This window comes from Pongo abelii, chromosome 1, assembly GCF_028885655.2.
Source record: "Pongo abelii isolate AG06213 chromosome 1, NHGRI_mPonAbe1-v2.0_pri, whole genome shotgun sequence".
NCBI lineage: Eukaryota > Metazoa > Chordata > Mammalia > Primates > Hominidae > Pongo > Pongo abelii.
Window position 1 is genome coordinate 222,690,363 of NC_071985.2, and position 13,953 is coordinate 222,704,315.

At 56.2% G+C, this 13,953-nt stretch overlaps 2 protein-coding genes across 4 annotated transcripts in view; one reads left to right on the plus strand and one right to left on the minus strand.

The window, feature by feature from the left end:
• Positions 1-13,953, plus strand: part of MAD2L2 (mitotic arrest deficient 2 like 2) — a 194,819-nt gene that overhangs the window by 165,446 nt on the left and 15,420 nt on the right. The gene's annotated exons all lie outside the window — the stretch shown is intronic.
• DISP3 (dispatched RND transporter family member 3) overlaps positions 1-13,953 on the minus strand; it is a 60,102-nt gene that overhangs the window by 11,744 nt on the left and 34,405 nt on the right. For both annotated transcript variants that reach the window (XM_009235269.4, XM_054541804.2), the window contains exons 4-13: positions 13,189-13,325; positions 12,180-12,314; positions 11,522-11,682; positions 10,088-10,227; positions 8,182-8,330; positions 7,805-7,966; positions 6,837-6,998; positions 4,296-4,409; positions 3,076-3,212; positions 849-1,033 (exon numbers count right to left, since the gene is read on the minus strand). In XM_009235269.4, the coding sequence (XP_009233544.2) occupies positions 849-1,033; positions 3,076-3,212; positions 4,296-4,409; positions 6,837-6,998; positions 7,805-7,966; positions 8,182-8,330; positions 10,088-10,227; positions 11,522-11,682; positions 12,180-12,314; positions 13,189-13,325 (1,482 nt within the window). The remainder of the gene's footprint in view (positions 1-848; positions 1,034-3,075; positions 3,213-4,295; positions 4,410-6,836; positions 6,999-7,804; positions 7,967-8,181; positions 8,331-10,087; positions 10,228-11,521; positions 11,683-12,179; positions 12,315-13,188; positions 13,326-13,953) is intronic.

Here is a 13,953-nt window from a genome sequence, read left to right on the forward strand (position 1 = left end):
AGAAGCTCCCGGGCCCGTCTCTTTGCCAATGTTCTCCACTCCCCAGCCCTGGGCAGAGACCCATCTGAGCAGGTAGGTGGAAATGGACAGATGGACAGCAGTTTCTTTTTCTCTAATTTTTTTTTTTTTTTTTTTTGAGACGGAGTCTTGCTCTGTCGTCCAGGCTGAAGTGCAGAGGCGTGATCTTGGCTCACTGCAACCTCTACCTCTGGGTTCAAGTGATTCTCCTGCCTCAGCCTCCTGAGTAGCTGGGACTACAGGTGCGTGCCACCATGCCTGGCTAATTTTTTGTATTTTTAGTAGAGAAGGGGTTTCACCGTGTTAGCCAGGATGGTCTCGATCGGCTGACCTCGTGATCCGCCCACCTCGGCCTCCCGAGGTGGGATTACAAGCATGAGGCACCGCACCTGGCCAGCAGTTTCTTAAAGGGATCTGCTGGCATCCCTCAGGACTGGGCGCAGTGGCTCACGCCTGTAATCCCAGCACTTTGGGAGGCCAAGGCAGGTGAATCACCTGAGCTCAGGAGTTTGAGACCAGCCTGGCCAACATGGCAAAACCCCATCTCTACTAAAAATACAAAAATTAAGCAGGTACCAGTGGTGGTGCATGCCTGTAATCCCAGCTATTCAGGAGGATGAGGCAGGAGAATCACTTGAACCTGGGAGGCAGAGGTTACAGTGAGCCAAGATTGTGCCACTGCACTCCAGCCTGGGCAACAGAGTAAGAAAAAAAAAAAAAGTGAGGGGGCCTGCTGGCATCCCTCACGTGAAAAGAAGAGAGAAAAGAGAGAAAAGGGCAAAGAAGCAGCCGGGCTGATGGGCACCGGCTTGTCTGCCAGGCTCTGTTACCGGGTGTGCTGCTGCTCCTTGGTGGCCACGTAGAAGCTGAAGTCAAACTTCCAGCCCCGCTTGGCATCACAGGCCAAGGTCGTCAGCATCCACTTGCGGGAGGGGCTCGCCGCCTGGAGCAGCCCTACTGTAGACATACAAGCGGTCAGCTTCTTGGTGAAGTTACCAAAAGGCGCTCTATACACCTAAGCAGTGGGTTGACAGAGACAAGACACGTGACTCGGGGGGGCTGCCTCGGCCCGGGCCAGCCTCAGGCTCCGTCCCCTCCCTCCTCGGCATAGTTCACCCTGTCCCAGTCCTCGGAGTCGGGGACAGAGCCCTGGGCAGAGGCTTGGGAGGCCTGGGTTTGAGTTCAGCACTTGGGCAAATCCCTTCCTCCCTCTCTAAGCCTCGTTTCTTCCTTCAACAATCGTTCACTGAATGTCTGTCCCATGCCAGGCATTGTGCCAGGCTCTGAGGGGCACGGTCCCTGACCTCTTGGAGCTGGCAATGAGGATGGCTTCCAAGAATAAGGAAGATAAGACAGGATAAATGGCAGGGAGAGGACCTGACCTCTTGGAGCTGGCAATGAGGATGGCTTCCAAGAATAAGGAAGATAAGACAGGATAAATGGCAGGGAGAGGACCTGACCTCTTGGAGCTGGCAATGAGGATGGCTTCCAAGAACAAGGAAGATAAGACAGGATAAATGGCAGGGAGAGGACCTGACCTCTTGGAGCTGGCAATGAGGATGGCTTCCAAGAACAAGGATGATAAGACAGGATAAATGGCAGGGAGAGGACCTGACCTCTTGGAGCTGGCAATGAGGATGGCTTCCAAGAATAAGGAAGATAAGACAGGATAAATGGCAGGGAGAGGACCTGACCTCTTGGAGCTGGCAATGAGGATGGCTTCCAAGAGTAAGGAAGATAAGACAGGATAAATGGCAGGGAGAGGACCTGACCTCTTGGAGCTGGCAATGAGGATGGCTTCCAAGAGTAAGGAAGATAAGACAGGATAAATGGCAGGGAGAGGACCTGACCTCTTGGAGCTGGCAATGAGGATGGCTTCCAAGAGTAAGGAAGATAAGACACGATAAATGGCAGGGAGAGGACCTGACCTCTTGGAGCTGGCAATGAGGATGGCTTCCAAGAATAAGGAAGATAAGACAGGATAAATGGCAGGGAGAGGACCTGACCTCTTGGAGCTGGCAATGAGGATGGCTTCCAAAAATAAGGAAGATAAGACAGGATAAATGGCAGGGAGAGGAGGGCAAGGCGAGAAAGGCGCCGGGGCAGGGCTCTGTGGGGCCCGACAGGCGTGTCGAGACCTGAACAAGCACAAAGGAGTCAGCCACGCACGAAGCTGAAGGAAAAGCTTTTCAGGCAGTGGGAACAGCACATGCGGAGGCTTAGAGGCAAGAAAAGCCTCAGAGACCTCATCTTCCAAATGGAAATATAAATCCTGAACAAACGAATTGGCACATGTCCCTGTCACCATGGAGGGCATGTACCATGTTAAAGAAACACAAATGAGCCTGGGCAACACAGAGAGAGCCCGTCTCTACAAAAGATAAAAGACAAAATTAGCTGGCGTGGTGGTGTGTGCCTGTGGTTGCAGCTACTGAGGAGGCTGATGAGAGAGGATGGCTTGAGCCCAGGAGGTCGAGGCTGCAGTGAGCTATGATCATGCCACTGCACTCCAGCCTGGGTGACAGAGCAAGCCCCTGTCCTCCCCCCACCCCCAAAAAAAAGAAAAAGAAAAGAAATACAAATGACCCCCATGAAGGGGAAAACTCAAGTCTGGGCTTGGGGACTCCTTTCTGCAGCGCTGGAGCAGCTACCAAGGACAGCAAGATTCCTGGCCACCACTGCCTGAGGAGGGACTGCACCCAGGCGTTCTGCACGGCACAGGCCTCACCTCACACACCTCCAACAATGCTGGCTGGTGCTTGTCGCATCCCCATGTCACAGATGAGGAAACTGAGGCTCAGAGAGTAAGTAATCTGCCCAAAGACACACAGTTAATAAATGGCAGAGCCAGGATTTGAATCCAGGCCTGGCTGACTCAGAAGCCCACGCTGCCACCACTCGGCAGGTCCCTGTCATAGACATGGCTGGTTTAGGGGAGGGGGGTCTTCATCCTCAAAGCTGCTTCTCCCTCCCTATGTGGCCAGTGTCCGCCAGTGTGGCCCTGAGAGCCCCCCACCACCCCCAGTGGCGGCTCACTTCACGACAGCCCAGGCTCACCTGGAAGGAGGGCACCTCTCCATCCCCAGGCGACACAGCCTGCCAAGGGGCAGGCAGGCTGGCATTGAGGGAGAGCCTGTAGACAGCGGGGTGGCCTTGACTCTTCACTTTGGAGATGTACACAGTGCCTGGGAAATCTACAGACAAATAAGGGATGAAAGAGGGGTGGACTTGACCTCGACTGGCTTCTCCTGACCCTGGAGCAGCCCACCCTCAGCTCTGTCGACTAACAAGCTCAGTCCTGGCCTTGGGCTCATCTCAAAATGCTGGCTGTGCCCCTCTCTACTGGACCAGGTCCATGGCAATAATAGTGGGGGAGGTGGTGGGCACTGGATGGGGTGGCAGGGATGGTGGGGGAGATAGTGGGCACGGGGATGGGGTGGCAGAGATGGTGGGGGAGATAGTGGGCACGGGGATGGGGTGGCAGAGATGGTGGGGGAGATAGTGGGCACGGGGATGGGGTGGCAGAGATGGTGGGGGAGATAGTGGGCACAGGGATGGGGTGGCAGAGATGGTGGGGGAGGTGGTAGTCACTGGGATGGGGTGGCAGGGATGGTGGGCACAGGGATGGTGGGCACAGGGATGGGTAGGAGGGATGGTGGGGGAGGTAGTGGGCACAGGGATGGGGTAGGAGGGATGGTGGGGGAGGTGGGCACTGGATGGGGTGGTACAGATGGTGGGGGAGGTGGTAGTCACGGGGATGGGGTGGCCTAGATAGCGGAGGTGACAGTGATGGAGGGCATCCTGGTGAAAATGTGCTAGTGTTGGTACAGGGCTGGTGCTGGGAGTGACAGTAGTAGGACAGAGGTGGCAACAGTGCCATAGGGTGACAGGGACAGACACAGCTGCCTGATGGGGCATTCATTCCCCCAGTACACTTGTCCCAGCACCCACCTCTGAGGGAGACTCCAGCAGGGACAAGCCAGTGTTCAGGGCCCAGGATGCCCGCCTCTGCCCCTGGACACTCAGGATGGCTTTGGTGCACAGGGAGGCTTTGGGGGCACCACAGACCAGGGTGTCGCGGGAGCCTACTGTCCTGGCGGGATGGCAGGTGAGGGCCCCAAATTCACCCCCCATCCCCCTAGCTCCTCTGCAGTGACCAGGAACACACAATCTCCTTCTTGAAGGAGAATCCAGAAGGAATTTTATCTGCTCTCCTTACAGGGCCTTCAACCCTAGCACCAGGGAGGATTTCCCCGCCCTCCACCCCCAGTGCTCACCCTGCAGGGTGGCCTCAGGCCGGCTGGCCCAGGGGACCCCTGAGCCTCGCCTCTTCTTCTCCAGGGATGTCCGGATGTTGTTCTGCAGGCTGTGGGGCTTCTCCTGGAACAGACCTGCCCCCCAACGCCATGTCAAGGACAGAAGGACAGCAGGACAGCAGGACATCCCAGCCTGGGCCCGATGGGCAGAGGGAAGAGGCTGGGATCTGAGACAGTCTCAGGAACTGGGGCCCAGGGACTGGAGGGGGTGGGTGTCAGGGGTCAGAAAGAAACTAGGAAGAACTTTTAAAAAATCAAATACCAAATTTACAGGAATTTTAGGCCCAGAGAAATGCATCATCAGCCTGCCCAGAGAAAAACACTGCAACGCTCCCTGCTCACCCTCTCTGTGCCACTCTGCCCCCTGCTCGCCCTCTCTGTGCCAATCTACCCCCTGCTTGCCATCTCTGTGCCACTCTGCCCCCTTGCTGGCCCTCTCTGTGCCACTCTGCCCCGTGCTCACCCTCTCTGTGCCACTCTGCCGCCTCTGTCGGGTGGAGATGATGCCACACTTCCCTCGGGGGTGGGACATCACATCCTCTGCATCCAATTAACAGGAGTGACTGTTAGAGTGACCCAAGGTCATCAGCTGGCAGACATGGTGGGAGACATATACTCCTGTTTTGCCTCAAGCGTTGTGTGTTAGCCCTTTCTTTGGGTTTTTTAAATTAGAAATGAGAGAACTATACCTTCAAAGTTTTAATCCTCACAGCCATCCTGAGGCTGTTCCCATGAACCCCACTTGATGGAGTGGAAAGCAGAGGTGAAGGGACCTGCCCAGGGAGGGACTCACAGCCCTGTTGGGTTCTGGCCTCGCCTGCCCTTTGTAAAGCCGAAGCACTCTGCTGTACTCTGAAGGGGTCCCTCCAAGAGGCAGTTCCCAGAGGAAGAGGCACAGGGAGTAGGGGCTGGGCTCTGGCTGGGCTCTGGCTGGGCTCTGGCTGGGTCCTGGCTGGGCTCTGGCTGGGCTCTGGCTGGGGTCCTGGCTGGGCTGTGGCAGGGGTCCTGGCTGGGCTCTGGCGGGGGTCCTGGCTGGGCTCTGGCTGGGTCCTGGCTGGGCTCTGGCTGGGTCCTGGCCCCAGATGTTGTCAGGGAGCTTCGGGGTTTGTCCATCTGCGGAAGGGGAGCAGGCCCTTTGGGTGGGCAGGAGGTCTGTGGCAGCGGTGATGATGGGGAGCAATGCCACGTCCTGGCAGTGGAGGAGAGGAGCTGAGGACGTGGCCAGGGCTGGCTCCGAAGTGCGAGGGGCTCTTCTGGTGCCTCTTGGAGCTGCAGTGGATTATCACTCATTTGGCTGCTATTACCAAGGGGAATGCCAGGTTAATCTCAGCACCGCCCTAATTAACTAAAGGCAATTACAGCACCAGCAGATCTGCTCCTGTGAGCTGGAAGCACTCACCCAGGCGTCTTCTCATTTGGTTTCTAACTGCCCTGGCAAAGTCAGATGACCTTGGGTTGACTTCGCCTGCTCCCTCTGTAAAACGCGGCCTGGGCCAGCTACCTCAAAATCAAGGAGCCATCTCTATCTTTCCTCCTGGCTCATTCCCGACTCCCACTCCGTCACCAAGTCCTATGGAAACCACCTCCTAAAAACCTCTTGACTCCACCATCGCTGCCGTCAGCACGCTGGTCCCAGCATCAACAACTCTCAGCATCCCAGCTAGCTTCCACCCCAGTGCCCCAATCCACCTCCACACAGCACGTGGGAGATTCCCTCACCCCGCTTCTCCACTTAAACCACGTGACTAGTTTCCAGTGACAATCAGAATAAAATCCAGACCCCTCACTTCAGCCCACCTGCCCTATCCCAGTCCACTGGGCCAGCCTTAGCTCCTGCAACTGCCTCTCTCAAACGTGGCATTGGTCTTTCCCACCTCTGGTGCTCTCCTCTGCCTAGACTCCTGCCTCCTCTCCCCTCTCAGCCTGGCTAACCCCTTCTCCTCTCCCCTCCCAGCCTGGCTAACCCCTCCTCTTCCCTCCTTTCTCTTCCCAGCCTGGCTAACCCCACCCCTTCCCTCTCTCCCCTCCTCAACTGGCTAACTCCTCCTCTTCCCTCCTCTCCCCTCCCCACCTGGTTAACCCCTCTTCTTTCCTCCTCTCCCCTCCCAGCCTGGCTAACTCCTCCCCATTCTTGTGAGTTCTGGCCTAGACGTTACTTCCTCCAGGAAGCCTTCCATGATGTGGGCCTCTAAGACACCCTATTCTTCCTCCACCAAAGCTCAGATCTACTATTACAGTGACCAGTCCCTAGAGCTAGAATGTGAACTCCCTGAGCTTGGGAAGCCTATGCCTCCCCCACAGTACCTCCCCAGAGCCAGCACCCAGCAGGCACCCAGCAGGCATCTGTTGAATGAACTGTGGGAACATGGGGACTCAGAGGGGAGTGGGATTTGCCTGAGGTCAGGCACTGATGGGGACCCTGGATCCTGCATCTCTCAGACCAACAGCCTTTGGGACCTGGACACCTGAGCGGGCCGGGGACGGCCTGGCTGGAAGCCTCACCTGAACAGGTGATGCAGGAGATGCCCTCGGCGCTCAGGTTGTACTTGAGGTCCAGCAGCACCTGGATGTTGGTATCAGGCCGGAAGAGTAGCGGGGCCCGGCTGGCGGGGCGGAGCCGGCTGGCGAACACCAGGGACAAGATGAGGATGGAGACGAACAGCCCTGTGAGGAAAGGGCGCTACACCAGGCGGGGCTGGGCCCAGGTGGTCCATTCCCAGCGGGGCTCCAAAGTGCCAGGAGACAGCTGCTCTGGTTGTTGGGGGGCGGGTGTCCTAAGGGCACGGGGGAAGGCCCTGCATGCCAGCCCGTGGGCAAAGCTTGCTGGGGATGGTCCTACAGGGCCAGGGATCAGTTGCTTTGTGGTGTCCCGTGGGGTCTGACTATAAGCTATAATCTAATACTCCTGGACAAGAGGCGGCCACCACCTCAGAGCACCTCATAGTTTATGAAGAGCTGGTACACTACTTGATCTCACACAACTCTGAAATACTGTCGAAGATGACAATGACAATAGCACTTGACATTCACTGAGCACTTACCGCATGCCACGCACTGGGCTGAGGTCTTAATACATACTCTCCACTTACAGCTGCCTTCCTAGCCACCGTTCTCATCCTCAATTACAGAATAGGAACTGAGTGCTAAACAGACTGGAATAGCCAAATTCACACAGCTAGGACGCGACCAAACTGGGACTCAGACTCAAGTGGGTCTAACTCCAGGGCCCATGCGTGGCATGCTCTGTGCTACTGCCCAGTGTGAGTGGCTGGCACACAGCAGGGGCCAATGAGCAACAGCCGCCATGACCAGCTTCATTCTGCACAGGAAGGGGAGGGGGTCAGAGAGGGAGAGACCCCAGCCCAGGCCTCTGACCCTGGGGCATCTGCGAGAGGGGGTGGGCTCCCAGTTCCTGTGTGTTTTGGGGGTGGAGCTGTGAGACAGGGGGCAGGGCCGGAGGGCCCACTTACCCACGATCACCCAGCGGCTCTTGATGGCTGACCACAGGACCCAGTGGTGCAGCAGCTCCTGCAGCTGCACAATGAGGTGGCCGCGGCTGCCCGTGTTGGAGGCTGGCTGCAGACCCTCCGAGGACACAGACACCAGGGACACGTCTCCCAGCTCCAGTGACACTGCCAGGGCAGAGCAGTGGCCCATCAGAGCCTGAGTCAAAGCCCACTGTGGTCCATGCTCACTTCCAGGGAAGCCCAGATGCCTGGTGAGGAAGCCCGCAGGCCATCTTGTCCAGTCCCCAGCCTCAGGACCAACTTGTCAAGTGTTACTCCCCTGGCAGAGGCAGCGCTGAGTCTCACTGGGGTCAGTAGGGCATGCCTGTGCCAGCTCTCACCTGGCTCTTCCTCGACCTCCAGCAAGGGGATGTCATCATCCAGGTAGGGTATGGGGCCCTGGGCGGGGCTGCCTCCAACCTGCTCGGGAGCGGCAAACACGTCTCCGGGGAAGTGCAGGGAGCTCTTGCGGCTGCAATTCTGGTGGCAGCTGTGGAGACAGTAGGGCACAGGGGTGAGCCAGAGGGTCCTGGGTACCCAGGGAGGGTAGGGCAGGGCCCTGAGGGTCAGATGAACCCAGGTATCACAGTGCTGCTGACATCACACACAAGATGAGTACCCGAGACTTCTGGGAGCTGGTCACCTGGTTTCTTTCTAGTACCATCTACCCCAGGGCCCTCAGGTGCCAGTCTTCCTCCAGAGAGACAAACGGCGACAGCAAACATTACCCAGGAAGAGGGGATGACAACACACAGCGGCCCGGGCACTAAGGTAATCAAATCAGGGGACTCACTCCTCTGCTGCTGTGTGGCCCAGGGGCTCTGCCACCAACTTAATACTCAGGGGAGCCAGGAGGAGGGAGCAGGGCTGGGCTGAGGGTGTAGCTGCGTGGCCGAGGTCTCAGCTGGAGTGAACACATGAGAGACACAGCCCACCCTAGGGACCGGGCACCAGAATAATCCTCACGGCTGATACGAGCGCTGTGCGTGCGGCTAATACCACTGCCACGTGCCAGCGGTGAGCTGGGAGCCCTGCGTGGATTATCTCACTTAATCCTTATGGGACTCACACACAGATGAACCCAGGTATCACAGTGCTGCTGACGTCACAACCATTTCACAGAAAAGGAAGCTGAGACGCAGAGGTGAAGTCACCTGTCCAGGGTTTCATGGCTGCCGAGGGAGGAGGCTGGGCTTGGAGCCCACATCTGACTGACTGGGAAGACCACTGTTGCCCAATAGGACCACTGGGGAGACAACCCCAGGCAGGGGGGGCGCGGAGGTGGGGCTTATTTGGCATCTCTGTAGAGATCAGAAAAAGGCACCCTTTCCCCACGACGCTGCTTCTATATCGTGAAACTGCCACAGAAAACAGTCAAATTTGAGCGCCCATGGTACACAGAACAGTGCCTCCGCCAGGGCACCTGTGTGCAGTGCCAACCCACACCACCACAGTGGAGTCCTGAAGGGTGAGGATGTGAGTGGGGAGAGCTGGGGAGTCCATCTCAGGCCCAAGTCTAAGCTCCTCGCTGGGCCCTTCTCTCCCTCCAGCCCCTCCAGGGCTCACCATGGGCAAGCGGACATTGTCATGGGTCCCTGAACACGACTGACCGAGGCCTTTGTCACAGTGAGTGGGCCCTGTTCCAAGCCCAGAGACCCTCCATCCTTCCAACCCCAGGCAGCTACCCAGGCCTGATTCAACTCCACCACCATCCCCCTCCATCTTCCCAACCACCAGGCCCACAAGGTCTTTCCCCCTAAACCTCCAGCAGCCACTCTGAACTGACCCGTTCAACTCTGCACACGTCTCACTACATCTAAAGACGAGAACCTGAGGACACCTAACGTGGTGGCTAAGAGCGTGGGATCTGGGGGCAGAGTTCTTGGGTTTAAATCCAGGCTCTACTGCCTACTAAATAGGTGACCTTGAAAAAGCTGCCCAACCTCCCTGAATCCTTGTTTTCTATCTGTAAAATGGGCACAGCAAGAGAACCCAGCTCCCAGGGTCCTTTGGGAAGTGAATGGTGATGTCATAAGATCTTGGACAAAAGTGCTCTGCTCACTTCCTGGTGGCACTGGTGATCCCGAATTGCAGTTACTGAATGGAAGCACCTTCTCCTTCCCTGTTCCCTGCCTAGCAAAGGGCTGGGCATACAGAAGGCTTTTGGAAGAGAGGTTGGTGCACTGAGTGGCTCACAGATGCCTGTTGTGGATACCCTGCTGTGGGTAGAGGCCCCTCCCGACTTACCTGGTCTGGCAGGAGCTCTCCAGCGGTGCCAGGTAGAGGCTCCAGAGGCCCAGGGCTGCAGGCATGGTGACAAGCACGGCCAGCCAGCAGCAGGACACGATGAGAGACATGAACAGGCCAAAATCGTGGACGGCTGGGATCTGGTGATGGAAAGGAAGAGAGGGATGTGGGACTGGTTGGACCTGCAGTCAGGGAGCCTGGGTGCCCCCTGCAGCCAGAGACACTCAGGACCCCAGATCCGGCCCAGACTGAGGCAGTAGGAGGAGGCCCAGGCTGCCAGAATGCCAGCCACCAGCCTCGCAAGACACCAGGAGCCAAGGGCTGGTGTCAGGGGACACAGCAGCACAGGAAGGGTCCCCACCTCAAGTGGAGGCTCTTGTCTATCTGCAGTCCACTGCCCAGAACAGTGCCTGGCACAGAGGCAGTGGTCAGTAGCTATGATGACACGAATGAAGGGGGGACAGAGGAAGACACATCCCGTTAGACCAGGCCATGTGCTAGTGAAGGGGAGGGAGAGAATGCTGCCACATGACAGAGGCAGGGACCCTGGGGACTAGGAGCAATGGGTATGTTCCAGAAGTAGGACAGGGACCACACAGGGAGGTGCTAGTTGGAAGGAAGCTGTAACCACCAACAGAGCAGCCTGCACTCTGTGAAACACTTTCACAATCATCCTCGCATCTCAGTTCCTGGATAATCCACACATGAGGAAAGCAAGGCTCAGAGAGGTCACACAGCCTGCCCAAGGTCACACAGCAGAAACCCAGCTCTGCTACCTTCTAGAAGTGATTCTCTAGAAGGACCTGGATAATCCTAAAGCATCTACTGGTTCCCAGAGGGGCTACTCAGCCCAGGTCGTAAAGTCTCTCAAACACTTGGGCCAATTCACTGTCTTTCTGTACCAAGGACCCAGCCTGGGCTCAATGCCTTCTCCTAAGCCCCACTCAGAGGCAGCAAGAGGAAGTCAGCACGAGGGAGGAAAATGCAGCCAGAAGCAGGCAGAAGGAGAATCGCTATGGACTTGGTCAGGCTTCTCACTTATCTGCTGTGTGATCCTGAGGAAGTCACTTTACCTCTCAGGGGCCAAGTTTCTTTTTTGGAAAACAGGATGGTCATTGTACCCTTGTCAATTACCGTGGTAATGAAGATTAAACGAGAAAGAGCTTTGGAAACTGCCAAATGTCCTCCACGGTGGAGGCTGGATTACTACTACTGAGGATTCCTAATACATGCTGTCTGGATTATTATAATATTCCCACTTGTTAAGTTTGGGTAATGGGTGATTCGTGACAAAAATGAACTGTAGAGATGGGGCAAGTACTTGAGGTGAAGGCTATGTGGCCACTGAAGCGGTGGTGGGAAGGGCAGAGACCAGGGGCTAGGTAGGCATGAGCGTGTGGGCGGCCCGGACAGGAATGGAGGGCGGGTCCGCACCTGGGAGAAGACGTTAGCTGCGTAGGCGGCGGCTGTGGTCAGGGAGGTGAAGAAGGTGGCCTTGCCTGCAGTTTGGACGGTGTGGATCATGCGCAGCTGTGGGTCTTCCAGGTGGGTGGCCTGGCGGTAGGTGTTGATGAACACAAAGACGTCGTCCACACCTGTGGGAGGGAGTCCCTGGCCAGGCTCAGGATTATGCTGCTGTCTCTAGGATCAGGCCCAACCTGGCCCTAGACCAAGTGTGAGTGGCCTCCTGGGAGGTCAGGCTGCAGGAGTCCTGCTTCTGAGCTTAGAGTTTGGAGAGACCCCTCTGACTGGCTCCTCCCACCAAGAGTTCAAGCCCCACCCACCACACTCCTTGGCCCCAACCTCACCAAGAGCTAGGCGCCTTCCCCCACATCCTGGCCTCCTTCCCACACTTCCTGGGCCTTTCCCACCATCCTCACCTCCATCCAGCAAATGTTCCTTCTCTCTCCACTCACCCTATGCCAAGGATCCGCCCACCACCCACATTCTAACCCTGCACTCCAAGGTTCTAGGCCTCAGCGGGCGCTGTGTAGAGCCCCCAGGGAAGCCAGGCTTTGTATCCAGGCAGAAAGGGGATGGGGCTGACTTCCCATGTGGGAGGTGCACTGCCATGGCAACAGAGGCGACTCACCAATGCCCACGATCACGAAGGCGGCCACCCCATTCAGGATGCCCAAGTACTGGATACCAAAGACCACGTGGTACAGGAAGAGGGCCACCAGGCAGCTGAGACCAATGCTGGCAATCCCAAAGAAGGACAGGAACACTGGGCAGGGTAAGAGGCACAAGGGAGACGGTGGGGGGACCCTCATGGGATGCAAACCCCACTAGAGTCCCTGACCTCAGCTGGGTCCTGTCTCTTCCCCCCAACCCTGGTCACCATTCACCACTCTGTCTGTTCCCAGCACAGGGACAGGGCCAATTCTCAGTTTTCCACGCCCAAAGAGGGCACCGGGCAGGAGGCCCGAGTGGCAGATGAAGCCATCTCTGAGTAAGTCAGGTTGTCCTCCTCTTTGCAGACCTTCCCTCAAGAGCCTTATGAACATTACATATTACCTGGGGGTAAGAACTGTGTCTGGATCCCTGGCACCTTACAGCATCTGGCATATAGTTTGGTGCCCAGTAAATATCTGTTGTATGGATGAATGAATGTCTTTTCCATTTTGGAAACTATTACCATTGTCTTGTCTGCTTGGGCAGTAGAGTGTGCCTACTGTATACAGACAGGAGTAAGCAGCAGCTAGTATCCAGGGGCACACGGAGGTGAAAAAGTGATTGGGGGGTAGAGGGCAGTTGACTTGGGACTCCAAAATAGGCTACAAAGTAATCCACAAAGGAATACTATACCCCAGACTCCCCAACACAAGGCTATCAACAGGAGAAAGATGGTCAACAGGCAAAAGGTCCAACTGTGCAGGGGCCCAGGGTAGAGGGTGTGACCCAGGCTGGTACAGCCCAACCTGCCTCCAGGCCTCAGTCTGCCTGCCTGGGGTTGGAAGACGATTTCTGTGCATATCCCTGTGTCCCCAGCTCTGACACGCTGGGCTCAAGAGTACTGCGGCATTCTTGAGAAGGCAGGCTCTGGGCAGACAGGAGCACCCTGGGAGGGGAGGAGGGGGCTGGCTTGAGAGAAGCCCTACCTGAGCAGGAGGTGAGGACGTAGACCAGGGCAGCGATGCAGCTGCTGCTGATGAAGGCCAGGAGCATGTCATTGTTGAATGTCCTGCGCACTTCATAGTCAAACAGGTCTGTCCCTCCATAGAGAACCTGGACTTTGCTGAGGGTAGGGAGGATGTGGAGAAAATGACAGGAAGAGGATTAGAGACGGCTGTGAACACGTAGAGGAGTATCAGGAGCTGTCCACTTCACCTGTGACTCTACCTTGGTTGGACATCAAAATCACCTGGGGGCTTCCAATAATCCTGATGTCCAGGCCAGGTTCCAGACAAATTAGATCAGAACTGCTGGGGTGGGTCTGAATCATCAGTGCTCTTTAACTCTCTCAGGTGATTCAAATGTAGGGTCAAGGTTGAGAACCACTGCTCTACGCAGATCGTGATCAATTATAATCAGCTTCTACGTCATCTTCCAATTCTCCATATCTATGGCCAAGTTCTAAATTCAAACTGGCTGCTAGATATCCAGTTTTACACTGCTATTCAATGTGTCCTTAACACAAGCTATTTTTAGTTAAAAAAAAAAAAAAACCAGGCTGGTCAAACTGTGTCTTAAAATACAAACATAAGTGACATCTGCTTCTGGCCAAGATGGAGTAACAAGATGGAGTCCATATTTATCTTCTCGCTGGAACTAACAAAAATGTATGAAACAAGGCAACCAAGGATGACGATCCCTGAGAGATGAGAAACAAAATGAGTCCTATGCTTATCCTGACTTAGTGCTTT